Here is a 19,839-nt window from a genome sequence, read left to right as displayed (position 1 = left end):
TCAAAGTAATATTGATTTGGGAAAATGAATGTAGGAAGTCCAACGTGTAAGCACAAAAGAATACAACACTATATGAAATATATGGAAATATTCTCACATTGATTACAGGTCAGCATTTAGAAGCATTCAGAAAATACAGCACAAGTTTATAGATTTAATCCATCTATATTTTGTAAAGTTGGGTTTTATTTTCCAGTTGGAAATCAGTTTGTACAGTTTTGCAGGCTTATTTTGGTCCTAAAGTATCTGTACTTTTCCTTTATTCCAGAAGTAGTTCTCATATTTCTATAGCTTGGAAATAAATTCCTCACAAGCAGAAGCAAATGAAGAAGCAGGGTCTGGGGTGCATAACTGCAGAATATTGTTTCATACAGATATTTATAAGAATTGAACTTGTAAAACCAGAAGAAAATATTAGACACAAACTTAAGTCTTATACATAGAAATTGCCACTTGATGGCAGCATTTTTAAAGAATAATACAAAAAGTAGAGGTATAAAATTATAGTATTTATGAAGCTGAAGAAAAATGATAGTACATTTTTTGTATGGACTACAAATCGAAGAATATTATACATATTTTTAAAAGCCTTATATAATTAAGGTGGGAAAAGGAACAGTGAGGTCATAAATACCCAAATCTTTTATCCAATAATAACACAAAGGCTTTCGAACTATTGGTTCTGTCATTTGCTCTATCTAAATTATTAAAGCAATACTTTGGTATATTAAATCTCTTCTAAACTATCTAGCTCAGAAAGTAATTGCATTTATAAGTGTGACATGCTAATTCTAATGAAGCCACTAATGAGGCTGTCAGCCTATAAAATTCACTCAAAATGAAGGGATGAACTTGCAGGCCTTATCACTTGCCAAATATAACTGGAAGTGCTCGGTAAAAAACTACAGAACGGGTGGGCAAAAGGTAGACAATAACATAATAATGGATGACTGGCTGGGATTCTTGGAAAGAATGCTGGGCTAAATGAATGGTGCTCTCATCTGGCAAGGTACTGCCAATGTTCACACACAGCAGGATTGTTTAGCACAGGTTAAGAGCTCACATTTTCCTACATCCTGAGTTTGCACTTTATAAATTCTTTATAAATTAGTACTTTATAAATTCAATACTTTATAAATTCAAAATATGTTGGTGGAAAATTAGGGTAATGGCAGATATCCATGATTAAAAAACAGAGTTGGTTGAATATGGTCTGCTTTCCCCTACAGAGCAGGGCAGGGCACATTCTAATGGAGCAAAACTCAGGGAACCAAGGTTCAAGTTAAATGCCAGGAAGGACTTGATAGTTAGGACCCTGAGGGTATGGAATGAGCTTCCATGGGAGGTGGTTGAAGCCTATCGGTGAGGGTGCTCAAGTCTAGGCTGGAGAAGTACAGGGTAGGTGTGTCATGAGTGAAGCTGGCTGGAGCCGGGGGTCAGACTAGATGGCCCAGGAGACCCCTTCTGACTCCCTCAGTTTCTATGTTTCTATGAATATAAGGTTCTGCTGGTGATCAATAGCTACCAATCCTGATAGTTGGTTCCTCCGTTCGGTATGCATCAGTATAGCAGTTGCTTTGGAATACTGGTAGGAGAGTGCTATGGCACCCAAGTCCTCCCTGTGTGTTTTCCACAAGCAGCTGTTTGACCACAGAATGCCAGAGGAGAGGGAGCCTTTGTCTGATCCAGTACAGTTCCTATGCTCTTGCATTAAGCAAGTAGACACACGCACCTTCTGCAACCAGCACTGCAGCCATGTATGGGATGAGCCACCACACAATACGCATCCCCCAACACTTCTTCAAATGCAATATTTTTCAATCAAGTTAATAAAAATAGAGTTTGACCTCCTTTGGAATACTGCTGAACAACTTTAACATTACATGAGCAAACAGAGGCTTGGAACAGAAGAGTTGCTTCTTTTGCAAATGGTTCTCTGCAAAAGCAGACCAACTGAATTTGTTCCTGAAAAATTGTTATCGTTATGGAAAGCAACACAGACAAATTAGTCCATCACGATTTTAAACTCTCTGACATTTGTGACCAAGAGGAAGGAACTCTGGATAGCATAAGTTAGTTTTTGAAACAAGATAGGATGAAATTTAACTTTTAACAAACTACAGTTTTGTAACTTTTCAGAAACAACAGCATTCCATATCCTTTCTGCAACAGTTTGCATTGTTTGTGTTTTAAGTTGAAAGTGTTTATACATTTCCATAACAAACATGGTTTTTTTACAAGCAATTGCAACTAACCAGAAGCTATTTTATCTAACTGATGTATTTTAATGCAATTTTCCAAAGGTATGCAGTTTGTATACACGTTTTGATCTGACAAATGCATTGCAAAATCAGAAAAAGCAAATATCAAAAGATAATAACTCCCAAACTAATATGATTTGTATTATGATCCAAATATTATTGTGAGATGTGCAAATTAGGTCAGTTTATATCGAACTGCAAAGCAAATTAATTTTCCCCCATTCCTAGCTTTAAACAGAGAGTGGGTGCTTTCCAATTTTCTTCTCATTACAGCACTAGACATTCTGTTCTTCCTAGTCATCAAGTAATGTGTAACAAATTGTTGAAAAATGAAAGTGATTAACATGTGGACCGGATGATGAAAGGACTACTGGCATTGAGTTTTGGAATCCTTGAAATCTGAATTCAATAATCATAGCAGTGATGAAATAACTTTACTAATTTTGCTATCACAGAATCACCATATAAGTATTTTAGTACTGCAATTATATTAAGGAAACTTCATGTTGTAAGTTTATGTAACTCAATGTTTTAGTTAGAGCTTTGTGTAGCTACATCTTTTCTTACTTTAACCTTAAATTAAGTAGAAATAATTAGGAAGTGTCTTCAAGGCAACAACAGGCCAAAGGGTGGGGTGAGGCGGGGGAAGCCAAAATCTCATTTGGGGAGAAAGAAGATAAGAAAAGGGGTATCCGTTATACCTATGAAGTTAGGCTACTTCAATACATCAGGAAGAAAAATAAAAGGTATTTAATATATTTCCTATTGGCTAGAATTAAATTATAATTCTAGAGTACCTGCACAATATTTTCAGAAGATTGAAAAATAGGCATTTTCTATTCTAAAGCTAAAAAGAAAAATCTGCTTGGAACAAGAATCCCTCGATGTTTGCTCATTTGTTGCAGATGGAAGTAGAATGAGTCTAGGCAGTTTGGCTGCACTCACAGGACTATATGGGATTCACTAATGTCCCTTTTGTTTCCCTGCATGCTGGCTCTTTCTCCTTTACTGAGAAAGACCTTCAGGATCAGAGAGAGAAGCAAGGGAAGGATCAGCGAGAAGGAACCATTGTCCTGACATCAGCATCTAAAATATAGCTTGTAATAAGCCGGGCCCACATGACACATATTCCATCAAGCAAAGCACAGCTTCTGTGTATGGGGATTCATCTGGGGTTTGATAGTGCTTCTGATGTGGCTGCTCATCTGGAATAGAAGAACAGGTACCAGGCGTATCTGGATCCTTTTCAGTCCGGCTTCAGACCCGGGTACAGTACTGAATCTGCCTTGGTTGCCCTGTACGATGACCTGTGCAGGGAGAAGGACAGGGGGAGTATATCCCTGTTGGTTCTTCTGGACCTCTCGGCGGCTTTCGATACCATCGACCATGGTATCCTTCTGGATAGACTTGCGGGATTGGGGGTTGGAGGCACTGCTCTGCAGTGGTTCCACTCCTATCTCAACGGTCGATTCCAGAAGGTGGTGCTGGGGGACCATGTCTCTACGTCATGGCAGCTATGCCATGGAGTACCACAGGGCTCCATTCTATCCCCTCTGCTATTCAACATCTATATGAAACCGCTGGGAGAGGTCATCAGGAGGTGTGGGCTGCGGAATCATCAATACGCTGATGATACCCAGCTTTACCTCTCGTTTTCCACTAATCCAGGTGAGGCAGTGGCTGTGCTGAACCGGTGCTTGGCCAAGGTAAGGGAATGGATGAGGGCAAATAAACTGAAACTCAACCCAGACAAGACGGAGGTCCTGTTGGTTGGCGGATCGGGTTTCGGAGAGGGTGGATTTGACCTGGTCCTGAATGGTGCAACACTCCCTCTTAGGGATAAGGTCCGCAGCTTAGGAGTACTCCTCGACCCGGAGCTTTCTTTGGAAGCTCAGGTGACAGCGGTGGCAAGGAACGCATTCCTTCAGCTTCGGCTGATTAATCAGCTGCGCCCCTACCTGGAGTACGACTGCCTGGCGACGGTGACACACGCGCTGGTGACTTCCCGCCTAGACTTCTGTAACGCGCTTTACGTGGGGCTTCCCCTGAAGACAGTCCGAACACTTCAATTGGTGCAAAATAGAGCTGCCAGGTTGCTGACGGGGACAGGGCGTTATGCTCACATGACTCCAGTCCTCTGTCAGCTTCACTGGCTTCCCATTGAAGCCCGGGCCCAATTCAAGGTGTTGATTATGACCTATAAAGCCCTAAACGGCCTGGGTCCTGGCTACCTGAACGAGCGCTTACGTCCGTATATGCCCGACCGCCCTTTGAGATCTGCGGGAGAGTCCCTTCTCCGGGAACCCTCCATGAAAGAAATTAGGAGAGTAAGTACTCGGAGGAAGGCTTTCTCTGCGGTGGCGCCCAACCTATGGAATTCACTCCCCAAAGAGGTCTGCCTGGCACCGTCGTTACTGGTTTTTCGGCGCCAGGTAAAGACCTTTTTATTTAAACATCATTTTAATTGTTAAAACATATGATCTGGCCAGGGCAACTTCTTCTTCCTTCTCTTTCTCCTCCTATATTTTTATTTACTTAATTTATACTGATAATTTTAATCTTATATTTGTAAATCAATATAATTTTTGTATTTTTGTATTTAATGGTAATTTATTATGTGCTATCGTATTTCAATGTATTTTATCGTGTTGTAAGCCGCCCCGAGGTTTCGGCAAGGGGCGGCATAGAAATGTAATAATAATAATAATAATAATAATAATAATAATAATAATAATAATAATAGAAGGCTGGTGGGTTGCATTCAGCCCCACAGAAGATTCATCTCTCTGGGTGACTGTACTATACAAAACTGAAGCATACAGCGATCTTAGGCCACACCTAGCTGAGATCTGCACACAATGTGCCAGACTTCTGATTTATACAATGAAGATGGAAAAATAGCTTGAGGTGATTTTTCAAGCTTAATTTAGTTCCTTTAATATTTAATAGCAAAGCTGTCTATGTGCAAAGCTGTTCACTTTGACAGTAATTGCAGCACAGGAACAGAAAAGAAAATAAGTAACTTAATTAGTAAATAGTTGGCATGGGGCTTCTCCGAAGCCTATAAGGGCCAGAGTTATAGATGATATGTATGCAGTAGGCACAGCAGCAAGCCAAAGGCTTCTGTGCCATGCGCCCTTTAAGAAGGCCAGAGGAACGCGCACATGCACAGCTGCAATGCTGCATCCCACTCTCCTTTGCTCATTCCCTCTTTGTGCCGTGGATGGCTTGCAACTTACATGAAAAGTCACACACACACAACCCGCTTGTGTGTGTCCCTGCTTTCATTCAAGGATATACACATAGGGAGATGTACCTGATTAAGGCTTACTAAGGCATTCATGAACCAACCTCCTGGTAAGAATGAATGCTGCACTCAAAATCTTTAGGCAATATAGTTCAGTAATCTGTAAGTTATTTTGCAAGAATATAAAGCAAATCCACCTCCTTTTATATTTCTGGTATCTTCGGCTTATCTGAAATATTCAAACTTGTTTCTGCTCTTCCATCATTCATTTCAGTAATTTGCTGACACAATGATGACTTCAGGAGACACATTCATGGAAGCTACTCAGTATGGCTTGGTTGCCTTGGGGCCACCACCTTCCCATTGGTCCTCCTGCAGGTATTCCTGGGGAGATCAAGGTTTCAGCCCTTCCTTGCCATCACGTGAGAACTATACTGGGGACTTGGCAGCTGTATTAGGTGGGGGGAGCACTCATTCCCATGCTCAGACAAAAGGGCTGGCAGTAGGCAGAAGCAGCAGAATGTCCTCCCTCCCCTGTTGCTTCAGCAATGAACAGGAATGTGAGGAACTAACCTGTGCTATGTCAAGCTCCCATGGGCCACCTGGTCAAGCCCCGAGCAAGACTTCAGGGTGGGGCTGCTCAGTGGCAAGTAAGCAAATGTTTGGACACTGAGGTCATCTGTCTTCAGGGCTGCCTGTGTTTCTGCCAAGCTGTTCTGGAGGTCTGAGGGCTTCATTTGGACATGTTGTGTTGCCTGGGTTTGGAAGACATGAGGCTTTGTAGCCACAACAGGCTAAGCCACTGTGGTTTCAAAGCCAGAGTGGTTTCAAAGCCACAGTGACCTGACACTAATGCAGTCAAACTGTGTTGAAGGCTACTAGGCAAGATGGCTTTCAACAGTAGTAGAGACTTGGAGTCTCAATTTCTAAATTAAACTTCCATATTTAATGTCTATTTAGATATGTTGTCCAACATACTCTGGGGCCTTCCAGAAGTATATTTATTCAGTCTGAAATCATGTGGTACTGGTACTGCACACTGTTAGACTCAGTGCAAATACTTACATCAAATGTCTCCTGGAAGCATTTAGCGTATTTAGGTTTTGCATACCAGGGGTGGTGAATACTTTTCTTACCAAGAAGGGCCAGTTTGTTTCTGTTTACTTAACATTTGTGCCACAAGCAAAGTATTTTGCACTTTTTCAGTGTTGAATATTTGTGTACATCAAGTGGTAACAATGCCAATTAAATCCATTTTGGTTCCAAGCTGAAATACAACATGTAGAAAACTCAAGTGTGTGGGGGAAGGTGGGGTAGTGGCAGGTGAATACTTCTGCAAGGCACTGGATGTGAATACAAAACTTTTAAAATGTGTATGAAAAATACCACAAATATGTTATACATTAAAAATAAAGTTTCACGGGAATCTTCGAATACATTCAGCTCCTCACTTAAGGATTTCCCTCTTGAATAAAATAAGAGTACAAGATAAGTTGGCTTGGGTATCAGCTATGCCTTGTGCATTGTAATCTTTAAGTGCATTCTCAACGCTCTCCATGCCTTGGGAAAGTATAAAGGGCAGGGACAAAAATGTGCCCATGGCTCCGGAGGAAAAATGAGCTAAGTGTGGCACTTGAGTAAGCAGCAGACATGCAGGTACATGTATCTGTAGCCCTGAAAAAAAAAAAAAAATCACCGAATCCTGAGCCCTTTGCCTTAGACACGGCAAAGAAATATTTGAGGTTGCATAGCTGTAAACACATTAATGCATACTGAAAGTCAATTAGCCTTCACAGTATCATAATAGTCAAGCATTTGACTCTGCATGACAGTAAGATGTCTAAAATGGAAATCCTAGCGACTTTTATGTGCCCCATTTAGTATGTAGCATTTACATCCAAGTAAATAAGCTTTGGACCAAGGCACAATTCCATTAGGCACTCATGAAAAACTCCGTTGAGGCGATTTTGCATATTATAATGCTATTACCTAGCTTCTTTTCATGAATATCAATAGAGAGATGTTGCCATAACCCTCACCCCACAAGTCCTTTTCAGCATTTCTATCATGTGCCAATGTAAAAGTGTGATTTAGCTATCAGGACACAAATCAACTGATAAGCTCTAATGGAGATACTGTGGTCTAGACTTCTTTCCAAATGTAGCTTTCATTCCAAATACACTTTTATATATAAAGTAATATTTCCATGTACTTCCTTCTAATGACATTCAGAGTGTTTTAAACATTAAATTATATCATGACTCATCTAGGTGAATTATTGTTCTCCTAAAATGGCTAAGGGGCTGGTGAGTTTATTCTGCTAAATCATAAACCATAGTCATTGCTTAAACCAAATTAAACAAATACAACTTGCAACCCTCTGAACAGTGACTTATGCAGTGAGGCCATGGTACACATGAATATTTGATAATAAGCTTATGAAACTGTTAATGGGTTCTAAATTGGCTTCTTCTCTTTTTTATATTGGTAAAGGGATTCCCAGCCACTCTTAAACAACAGTTTTCTGCAGTGTTTTCAAAGCCATTCTCTGCTGTTGCCATGCACACAGGGGTGAAGCTTTATTGTGGGTCCCTTCTTTTATTGTTGAGTAAGTACCACAACACCTATAAACCTGGTCCACACAATATTTCAGTGCAGTGTGGCTTAAGGTGCAGTCATATAATGCCCATGAACACCATGTATGCAATGTTTGCACTGGCTTTCCCACCTTCCTGTCATGAGCCATTTCAGGCTCAACATGGCTTTTTTCCCTTTTAAACTTTTTTAAGAGATTGGGAAAACCAACAGAAAGTGAAGAGGTTAGAAATGACTCATTTCTCCCTGCCCACCTGGAATACCCATGGGAACACTGAAGGTGGAATGGGGGGGGGGGCACAAGCCAAGGTAAGACTGACAGGTGAGTCTGTCAGGCTATGGGTTGTTCATATGATAACCCACCCACTGTGGTTTGCTGCCCACAAAATGTCATAATGGAAGATAAATATGGACAATAAGTTTTATGTTTTAAAGTCTGACTAATCTGTGTTCTATTTAATGTTCTCAACACAATGACTGTTTTCATTATTTGTTTCATGAGACTCAAATATTTATGTGAAAACTGGTGACTTGCTATAACCTGCCTAGACTGTTTTTGATGCTGTTGTTGGTTAGGTACCATCCAAATGTAATAAAGATGAAGAACAAATATACTATTTTACAGAAAAGATCACCAGTTTAAGTATGACCTATCCTTAATCAATAGGGGGATATCTACAGGGAAGCTCACTATTTAGCATTGCTAGCATGTCCAATGTGAAGCTCTCCCTTCCTGCAGTTGCTTTCCTTTAAAAGCATGTCTAGCTAGATAAGGCATAGCCAATAAAAGATACACCTCTTGAAATTCTGTTGACCTCTTGATAAGAAAACCTAATTGACAATTGTTCTTTCTGATTCCTCAGGTTAAAAAGAATCCCTGAGATATGTCCATAGAGCCTGTCTTTTTAGTGAATTCCCCAAGGCTAAGTCACTGAAAATGAGTTACCTCATGGAGGTGATATACTCAGTATCTGCCTGTCTCCTGTTAAATTGCTGAGCTGAATAAGAATAGTGTCAGCACCACCAGGAGCTCACCTGCCCTCCTGACAGAAGGCAAAATACTGCAATAGCAGATGCTGTGGAGCAGAGGAAAATGCCCTGAGCCAATTGCTGATGAAATACACAGATTCTTCTTCTTATCTTGACACAAATTAAGCATCAGCTCTCTTGATAATTTTTAATATGTTGGAGTAAAAATAAAGGCAACTTTCCAGCAGATCAGGCTATGCTGAATCGGTCTTGCAATTACTTTAGTAATTGTATAGATAACCACTCACCATGTCCTGTAAAATAAAGTAAATGGGACCAGGATAATCTGGGTATTTCAGGGGAGCCACAGAATCAGTTTAGCACAACCAAGTGCATTGAGAACAACAACCTTCCATGTAAAATGGCTCTAATTTTATCCTTCTATAAGGCTAAATTAGGGCATAAAATTAAATTAGCAGCAGCCGCAGGCTCCATAAAAGCTGGGATGAAGATTCCATGAAGTGACATATTGCAGAAATGCCACTTACCAGTATAAGCACCAGCTTCTCAGATCTGAGTGTGGGTTTTTATATCACCATTCCACCTTCCAGGGCCTTCATCAGAGGCCCTGTCCCTGGGAAGAGACAGCAGATTCCAAGTATCCAACAGCCCAGGACGTAAGATGATACCCCATCCAAGGGACCACGCTGGTCCCAGTTGTTAGGCAGTACACATGGGAGGGAACCACCCCCGCTCTCCTGAAACATGGTACCTTCAAAGAGCTGTTGCTGAAATAGTAGGCCACCTAAGGCCTAGGGAACAGACACTGGGGCATTTTCCACCCAAGCCTTACAAGTCACCTTCTTTTGCAAGTATACTGTTATACATTGTGATACTTTATCAGTTACCTTGGAGTCCTCCTGTCAGGCAAAAAGGCGATCTATGCATACCTTAAAATAAATAATACACGATCACCCATATCCCAAGCACCGCATGAAAGACATGGAAAAATGCTGGCTATGCCATACTTGTACTCCACCAGGTTTTTTGCAGGACTACACAATACAAAGAACTCACATATTTATTCCCTGGTAAGCCTGTGAACTGAAACCCTCAAAATTCAGCATGACTTTCAAGAACCATTCAAGGAAACTGTCTTGTCTGCTATGAAATACTAAAACCCAAATTCAAATCCATAAATAGCCAACACTGCACCAGCTAAAAAAATTATGCACGTTAAGAAAATGTGCATATATATGCACCATTTAATTCATATCTTACAGCAAGGAGTAAGGCCCTACCTCCCCTTTGTATGCTAAGGCTTCCAGGTTCAACCCTTGCCATCTCCAGATACAGCTGACAAAGGTAACAGCCCGAAATGCTAAATGCTAAACAGACTCTGTTCAGTGTCTGTTTAGATGATCCTGAGCTAGATGGGGCAGTACTCTGAGCCTCTTTCTATCATCTTAGTTCACCCAAGTATTTTCAATCATATTTTAATAGGCCAAGAAATGAGAAAATGCCTTGTAGCAGACACATTAAAACATTGCTTGAACGTATCTCTTGTTGAAATCTGTGGGACTGAATCCTAAGTAAATATGCATAGGATTTTATTGTTGAAAGTATGCTGAAATCATTTGAATATAAAATTATAGGATACAAAATTATACATGCTCTATGTGACTCAGATTAACAGACAGCAGTATCCAGCTACACCAATTCTGCAGTCTAAACAACACCAAATGCTTGTACAATAAGCATTTATTTAGCTACCATAAACAAGTGGATATGCTTGTTTCTGGAACAGCAGAGTTTGCTTCTGGGAGCTCTACCAACCTGTTCTAATCCAGAAAAAAGCCTTTTCACTCATTTCAGAACTTTCTAAAGGAAGTACTAAAAAGCTATTCCACAGACAGTGGGCACTGCATGTACAATGGGACTGGTTGTGTCTGACACTTTTGGAATGAATTTATTGGTAGTCTCCATGTGCAGAGCATACTGCTTGGATACTGCCTAGAATATATTCAGATCTTAATAGCCTGTAATATTAATTGTGTATAGAACTTAGTATAGTTTAGAAAAAGGTAAAGGGAAGCATAATAATTTACCATAACTTGAGAATTTAGTTTTGCTGGTTCCATCCATAGATGAAATGCTTCTCACAGCTAAGATAGCTAGCTTTCAAGTATAAAAACTAATCTAGAGAACTAGGGGAGTAATTTTTTTCACCAACAGGACGATTGGCTAGTTGGGCAATGATTTTTCCAATGGACATGGAGAGGTAAGGATGGCCTACCAGTTAGGTGGTTTGGCATGGTACATTCAACAGCACATGAGAAGTGTGAATGTAGTCAGTTTTGGTGATAATTTTATACTATGTTGCTAGAGCCTAAGAAGGAGAACAGCTTCAAGCATCAGATGAGCTAATCTTCATTTACCATATACAGTGCTGAACGAAAAGGTATATAAACGATATGAATTGTATATTTATATACACATCTTATGCTAGCCAAGCCAATTAACTGCATATTATCTTTGCCAGGGATGAGAATAGTGACGCTGATAGTCTATCTTGTGATAGACTATGAACAGTCACCATGTTAAAAGTGCAAACAACAGCGGAGTAGATCACAGTTTTGCTTTAACAGCTGTCAGTTACAATCACTTACATAAAAACTGAAACTTCCATTATAGCAAGGGTGGGCAGACTTTGGGCTCTCAGGATCTACTCTGCTTTTCACCGGCACCCGAGTCAGTCACAAAATAGTGGATCAGGAAGATAAACTGAAAACCCTCCTCTGTTGTAAGTTCATGCTGAAGCTAGGAATTTGTTTTCAGTACTAGAACTGATGATCTCACACAGATCCTTTCACATACATATCTACAGGTATTTTATGATTTCGAGGTCTAATGTAGAGGGAGGAAAGGGATTCTCATTGTTGCTAGCATTAAACCATTAGAAACCCTTGCTAATCTACACCTAATTATTCCAACAGCTACCGCATCTATGTTCTGCTCAGCTATGCTCTGTAGTATATATAGCACCATGGTTAATCCAGTTTTGTTCCCTTGCTTAATGGCAGAAAAAGAATGCAATTTCCATAACATCTGTTATTACAAACTTTCCAGTTCCCATTCTCCATCTGCAACATTATTTCCTGAACTGACAGATCTAAAAGGTAAAAATTTAGAGTGGTTTAAAACAACATCAGTATTGGTTAATGTGCTGGCCATTGTATGTCAAAATTGCACCAACACAACTGTTCGCTAGCAGCAATCAATCTACATTTGCAATGAGCTACTTTTCATTTTTACTGGAACCATGTCTGATGACATTTCTCTGTAGTTCATTTTCTCAAAGTGACAGAACATAGTTCAAAACATGATGTGTAATTGTTTTTCCAGTGGGGCTGGTGTGTGATTTTTTAAAAACTTATCTAAGGAATTTTGCAGCAATTATACCTTCTGTTGACCAGCCTTCGTAATTGTGGGGATGTCAAACAGCTGTCCTGTGTAGTACTGCACACCACTGAACAAAATTGTGGCAATAGAGTCCCCTTCTTTCTCGATTACAGCAAGGATATCTTCAGTTCTCAAGGTCTCCTCTCCCTGAAATAAAGTAAAGCACAGATTTTAGATCAGCCCTGGAAGCAGCAAAACTGCCATTTCTTGTTTCATAATCTATTTTTTAATGATGTGCCTCACTGACTACAGAAAGCAATCAAAAGCAAGCTCAGTAATCTACAAACATAAGTGGCCTGGGGTAACCTTTCAATGGGCAAATAATCATTAGTAACATAGCTTCAAGATGGTAAAATCTTTCTTAAAGGCTGTTCACTTTGCTTCCTTACATGCTTTGCTTGCCTGAACACTTCAAGATTGCCTTAATTGGTTGGATTAAACAAAATTAAACTCCAGTGCAAAGAGCAGCATACACTGAGGTGGACAAGCTATGAACCTTCACGCAACTTGTTACTGACGATGCATTACCCATAGAACATTCAGTTTATCTGTCTAAAAACAATGGCTAATAGAAAATACAGTATTACCAGAGGAACAAATTGCAGTTGTCCATACACATTGGATTCTTGTTGAACTAGTGGATGACAGACAAAGTTAAATGGTGAATGAATGAATACTACACTTTATTTATTTATTTATTTATTTACTTACTTACTCATGTATTTTTACATGGGCAACCTGTTTCCAAGATGGGCCAATGACCCACTATCTAGATGTATAAAGTTTGTCTATCCATTCCATCTATGTTTCAAGGATTGTCAGGAATCTCTCATTCTGATGTCTACTGACAGAATTGGATGATTTTTGACCAACATTTTGTTCTACCTGTGCTAATGTGCCAGAATCTACAAATCTGGAGAATCTGTGTGACTTGAAAAAAGCTGGTCCACTGTGGAATCCACAGATCAGACACATGGAAATCCAAACTAATTTGAATGCTTGGGCAATTTCTCTAAAATGGTTACTTTTAGCTTGGCTGGTTTTAAAAATTCATGGAGTAGATAGTCTGTCAATCCCTATTAGTCATGATGTCTAACATGAGCCAACATGAACTTCTTTGGGGCAGTAACGGCAGGGCAGAGCTACTGCCTTTAAACTCTGCATGCAAGTTCACTGGAGGCCACTGTGGTTGACTTGTGTGAAATAGGATGCTGCAATAGATGGACTCTTGATGGATCCTGCAGAGTTCTTCTGTACACCTGTGTATGTACTCTCAAAACCTTTCAGTATGTCAGTATGTCATTAAAAAAAATTGACAGCTGGTGCAATGTAGTGACTAAAAGAGTGAAATTTAAATTAGGAAATCCACAGTTCAAGCAAGCTATTCATTATGCCTTAGCCCATGATCAGTAAACTGTAACATGAATAACTAACTTATCTTATAGGGATGTTGTAAGGATTTCAGAGAATTACTTTGAAGTATTCTGAATTTCTGATATATTATAAAAAATACCAACACAACAACAATAAATCATGATGTCAAACTGGGAATTTGCAGAAAAGTACTATTGTTAAGCTACTGGGGAAAGCAAATGCTGCAACAGATACTACCTTAAGGAAGAAGTTGTGTCAATCACTCTGTATCTTCTGTCTCTAAGCCATATCAAGATGTTAGCATGCAGCTCTCAGAATTAGAAAGCTTTACCAATCATGGCATGCACACAGTAATATAAAAATGCCATGCTGGGTCAGCCTCAGCAATACTTTCATACAACATTTTAAATTTGTGCCATCCTGCTCCTGGAAAGTCTTAAAAACTGTCTTCCATATCCCCCTTCACTTCTTACACAAACTGCATATTCCACAGAAGGCTATTATTTTTTACTGTATTTTGTATTTCAGAAACAATAGGATTAATATGATCCAAAAATGAACAACCCCTGAAGCCATTGAATATAGAGACATTTCAACAAGAAAAAATGTACTTTTGAAGCTTTAAAGACAGTACTTCCTTCCCTCATTTCCTCTTATCAAGGATCATGTAAAACATACCACCACCCAGGGATCAATTAAACAGTGAAGACTCCAAATGAAATTAGACACAGCACTGCAAAGAGCGAGGAAAAGATTTGCTGATTTGAAAGTAACTTCTATTATTGTAATGAACTTTGAACATCTATCAAGGGCATCTAGTTTCTCACTTTTCTAGAAAATACTTTTTAGCAGAATCAAAAGGTCAATAACAGTTCTGCTGAAAACTAACAGAAGTTCTTCATGCTAAGGAAAAAAAGTAATGCAATCATTTATAATGATCTAAATTGCAAACTCCTTGAAAAAGTCAGTTGTTGCTGTGGTAATAAAAGGAAAAAGTATGTTTCCTTTAGAAGACCTCTTTGGGAGATAGTATCTATACAGAGTGACACTTATGAATACATACTCAAGGAAGTGCAGTATAAGAAATATGGAATGTAATAATTTTATTCTTGAGGTTATTCATGCATTTACATTTGTTATCCACACACACACACACACACACACACACACACACATCTTGAGCCTAGGAAGCTCAGAAACTAAAATGTTTAATAAAACCTTAGTGGGGTCTGTCCCCATCCACATCCCTGTCCCCTTGCCCTCCTCTATGGCTTGGTAAATCCAACATTCATTAGATGTTTTATACCCCATTCCCCTTACAGACCACTGACCCACCCTAAAATCTGTTCCAGCTGTACACAGCAGATTCTGAGCACACAGGGACTAAAAAAGGAAAGCATCAGTTGAGTTCAACCCACCATATGTGAATATGTTAACCTGTTTGTATTAGGACTTCTCTATATGAGGCATAGAAGCCAGCACTTTACCAAGGCTTTGGATTCTTTGCTGAAGGATCCTGAACACAAGATGCATCCCCACACATCCAGGTTTTCCTCTCTGCCTTTTCCTATATTACATTCCACAACATAAGGTACTGAGTGGAACTGTGAAAATACACTAAGCTTCTGTAGCAAATAATGGTGCTATTTAAAATAAAAACAGCAGATTTTCCTTACTCTAAAATAAGCTTTGAAAATGTCTGGAAAACATGAAAGAACCCCTAGAGGATAACTACATTGTGAAAAGGCATGGCAAACTTCCATGAGTTAGGGATCACAAATGCACGCAGAATAACTTATATAGAGAAGCCCACAGTCCTACAATACGTGCATGATTTTAAACACCTGAAATGTGTTTGTTTGCATCCCATCCTTGTGTGGGCAGCTAACAGAAAAAGACAAAGTTATATCCTAGACAGGAATTAATAATGTTTCTCAGGCAGCGATTGAGAGTTTTTGGTGCTCCTGATTTTGGCCCATAACTCCTATCAGCCTAGGCCAGCATAACCAATAGGGAGGGATGAGGAGAAGCTGCAGGCTGAAACATCTGGGCAGCCACAATTTGCCCACCTTTGCTATGAAGTATAACATAAAAGTATGGACAATATTGCCCCAGTAAGGGTTTTATAATGGACCCACGTGGGAGCTAGGTCTAAAGGTCTCAAGTATGTGCATGCATTCATCATACCCAGGGCCTGCAAAAACTATACAGAGAACTGTCAGTACAATCCTGTACAGGTCTTCTGAGAAGCAGATCTGTCAGGTCACAGGTGTATTCCCAAGAACATAGAGGAGTGCAGACAGATTCTCACTCATCTGTGCAGCATATACAAGGCATTCTAGGATGTATAAGGAAGTCACCAAAGAGAGCCCTGAACCACGTCGTATTTTCTTCTCACTTGGACTACTATTTAAACTTCTTATTTTGAGCAGAGCATGGAAACTACTTTAAGGATATGCCCTGAGTGTGCCAGGCCTACCTAACAGAGACTCACAAAACAGGCAGATCTGGGAGATCACATCACCACCACCACCACCACCACCACCTCTGTTCCTGTGAAGAGAAATATAAGCCATTCTTTACAAACCTTTCGTGGTTTTATCATAAGCATACTCTTCTCCAGATCAAGCCCATGAAGTTGGAGTTGAGACTCAACAGCATACTGCAATCAAAAGATTCTGAGTGTTTCAAGTGTGCAGGCATAAACAGCAAAATAAGCATTAGTTTATCAGTTTATAGCAGTTAGAATCACCAAGAAATATGTGCACAGAGGGGAAGTATGTGCAGCCTTGGGGTGCTCTTCAATCCAGCTCTGTTCTTGGACCGGCAGTAGCATCTGTGGCCAGGAGTGTGCCAGATGCATCCCTTTCTGAGCAAGGTGACCATTGCAGTCCATGCCTTAATCATCTTGCATATAGATCAGCCTAGGTGGAGCTGTTCTTGAAAAATGTTTGGAAATTACAACTGGGTTGTGTAACACCACTCTCAAAACCTTTTCACTTAATTCTATTTATTTCCAAGCCCAATTCTTATTCATGTGGCCCTAAGCTTGGGGCAAATGTACCTGAAAGCCTGCTCCCTCATGTATGGATGGCCTAGAGTCTGTGATCACAAGCCAAAGGTTCTGTCAAAGTTCCTAGAGAACTGAGGACTCAGGGCAAGTCCTTCTGTGAAGCAGCATCCTGGTTACAAAACTTCCTCTTCAGGAAGCTTAGTTTGATCCCATTATTATTGGCCTTTAGGTGAGTGCTAAAAACTGTACTGCACAGCTTTTAGTGATTCATGCTGCACTTTCATTTTGGAAGGTTACTCTCTTTTCATTTTGCTTAACACATATTTTATCCATTTAATTTTAGTGTTTTGCAATGGGTTACTATTTATTGAATTATGCTATTAGGAATATATATAAATAGAATGAGAGAGAGAGAGAGAGAGAGAGAGAGAGAGAGAGAGAGAGAGAGAGAGGTGTTTTATGCCCTCCATGCCCTCCCATAGAGATATACAATTTAAATAACAGTATTTAATTGTTTTTATGGATTGGTTGCACAGTCATTGACTGAAGCAGCACACCAAAACCACATTCAATCAGGAAAGAAATGAGTTTCCAGACTTTATCACTTCTTCTTTTTCCTTTTTAAACAGAGAACCCTCTATATCTCAATGACAGAGTGTATGCTTTGAGTGCATGCAGAAGATTCTAGGTGTGATGCTTGGCAGTGCCAGTTAATATTAGGTAGCTGGTAATGTGAAAGGCCTGAGTGCTTGAGAAGCCATGAGAAATATTGGGTTGGAAAAACAAATACTTGGGCCTGATGCAGGACAGGTCTCTATGCTCCTGCTTTGCCCAGATTGGTCACCGCTTTGTTTCAGCACTTACAGAGACTATCTGGGATGGGTATTGATTAACCTTAATGTTGATACTGGCACTGTTGATGTTGGCTTTCCGAGGTGGGATGGAGGCAAGCTCCACCCCCTTATGCAATAGCCCCTCTTCTTGCACTCTAAGGTGCCACACTTAGGGAAGGGGTATATGGAAGTGACCTTGATTGACAGAGGAAGTGACCTCTGCATTTACTTCACCAACACAGGATGCCTGTAATCCTCTGAGTCTGAAGGATTGCAGGCATCTGATTGGCTTATGGCCTAACCCATATGGGCAAACAGAAAACGTTGCCTTGTTTGGGACCTGTCATTTTTATTTGATCCCACAGGATTACAGGATTACATGCTGCTCTCCAAATGTTTTGCTTTCGCACCATCTTCAGTACTGTTGCATGTGACTGTGACACCTGCAATTGTATGCTGCAAAGTATTCCAAATGGAACAGCCCTCATGCTGGAAAATCACATTTCCCCAGCAACAATATACTTCTGCTCAAGCCAAAAAACTGATAATGCTACCCAAAACCTCTGTCTTGCAGTCTAGAAAGGCTCAGAATTACACTCTATATGAATTGCATTTGGAAGGTTTTTTATTGTGCCTTAGTGATCAAACTTCTCATCAATTTCTAAGTGTTTACTGAGTTTGATAAAGTAGCAGTGAGTCACAAATCTGAAGATTAATTTGCTGAAATCCGTGCTGCATGGACTATTGTCTTGTTTTATAGCACACAAATGATGTTTGAATTAGTAATCCGAAGCACCATTGACAAGCATTTCCCTATCTGTCTGGGGATATAAAAGTGTTAATGTTGTAAGCTTTGTATTGATTTGGTTTCATAAAGTAAAACAGCAACAAGAATTAATAAAACATTTACAACTAGTTGTTGATTTAGGCCAACAGCTTCCTCAATGTCTTTAAAAGGACTAATCAATCAACATGGCCATTCAATCTTTCCTTCTGCAAGGTTTTATTTGAACAAAAAGAATAAAGGCACGATCACTAAAAAATGCCAAGCCCAGAACTGTGCAAACAGATTAGTATGTGTGTGTTTCTTTAATTATGTTGTTGATAGGATCAAGGTAATGAATAATCAGATAAAACTGCTAGTATGCCTTTGAAACATTCAACTTAGAACACAGGTATGAGACAATATAGATTCCTTACATGGTCAGAAGGAAAAGCTTTGGATTCCAGAAGGATTTTATAGCGATCTGATGTAGGTTTAAAGAATGTTAACTGTAAAAAATAAAACAGCAGATTTTGTAACTGACACATAGAAGGTTTAATCAAATGCCATACAATCTGGCCATCAATATTTTTGATAAGAAAGAACGCCGTTCCAGATATTGCTACATATCAAGTACTTTAATTAACATCTGTCTTCAAATTTTGCAATAGTAATTACTTCAGTGGGAAAATGTCTTTAAAATCCCACATGAATTCACATATAAAAGTCACTGTGGACTCAGTGACCCCCTTCAAACAAGTTGCTTCCAAGATGAGTAGGAACAAACATGAATTCTGGTTCCCATGTGAAATCCCACACTGAGATAAGCCAAAATGCTTTGTGACCCAGAACTCTGGCTTAGTATAGGGCAGGGGTCTCAAACTCGTGGCCCACGGGCCAATTGCCAGGACGGGCAGGGCACGGGGGAGGGGCCCTGTGGCCTTCAAAGCGCTGGTGGCACCCGGGCCTGCCGCGGGATGAGCGGCCCACCACCACCGCGGTGGTGGAATACTTGATGTGGCCCAGCCTCACCCAGACTCTACTTCCAGCAGCCCCCAGGTAAGTTGAGTTTGAGACCCCTGGTATAGGGCAAACAAGCTAGAGTTTGAATCTGTGGTGGAGACCCTGGGTTGTTTATCATGGAGAGAATGGGCATGGGCGGGGGTCAGCAACCTTTAACACTCAAAGAGCCATTTGGACCCATTTCCCACACAAAAGGAAACACCGGGAGCCGCAAAACCCTTTTGACATCTAAAATGAAGACAACACTGCATATATCATTTTTTACCTTAATGCTATGTATATCTTCATTATGATTTAGC

The 19,839-nt window shown here is 40.0% G+C and overlaps 1 protein-coding gene across 4 annotated transcripts in view; it reads right to left on the bottom strand.

The window, feature by feature from the left end:
* The window catches only part of KYNU (kynureninase), a 101,381-nt gene that overhangs the window by 38,766 nt on the left and 42,776 nt on the right, over window positions 1–19,839 (bottom strand). For all 4 annotated transcript variants that reach the window (XM_044438198.1, XM_044438197.1, XM_044438201.1 and 1 more), the window contains 3 exons: window positions 18,955–19,026; window positions 16,496–16,570; window positions 12,535–12,681 (listed from right to left, as the gene is read on the bottom strand). In XM_044438198.1, the coding sequence (XP_044294133.1) occupies window positions 12,535–12,681; window positions 16,496–16,570; window positions 18,955–19,026 (294 nt within the window). The remainder of the gene's footprint in view (window positions 1–12,534; window positions 12,682–16,495; window positions 16,571–18,954; window positions 19,027–19,839) is intronic.

This window comes from Varanus komodoensis, unplaced genomic scaffold, assembly GCF_004798865.1.
Source record: "Varanus komodoensis strain SLA01 unplaced genomic scaffold, ASM479886v1 scaffold32, whole genome shotgun sequence".
Lineage (NCBI taxonomy): Eukaryota > Metazoa > Chordata > Lepidosauria > Squamata > Varanidae > Varanus > Varanus komodoensis.
Note: the sequence above shows the minus strand (reverse complement) of the source record. Positions and strands in the feature narration are given on the sequence as shown.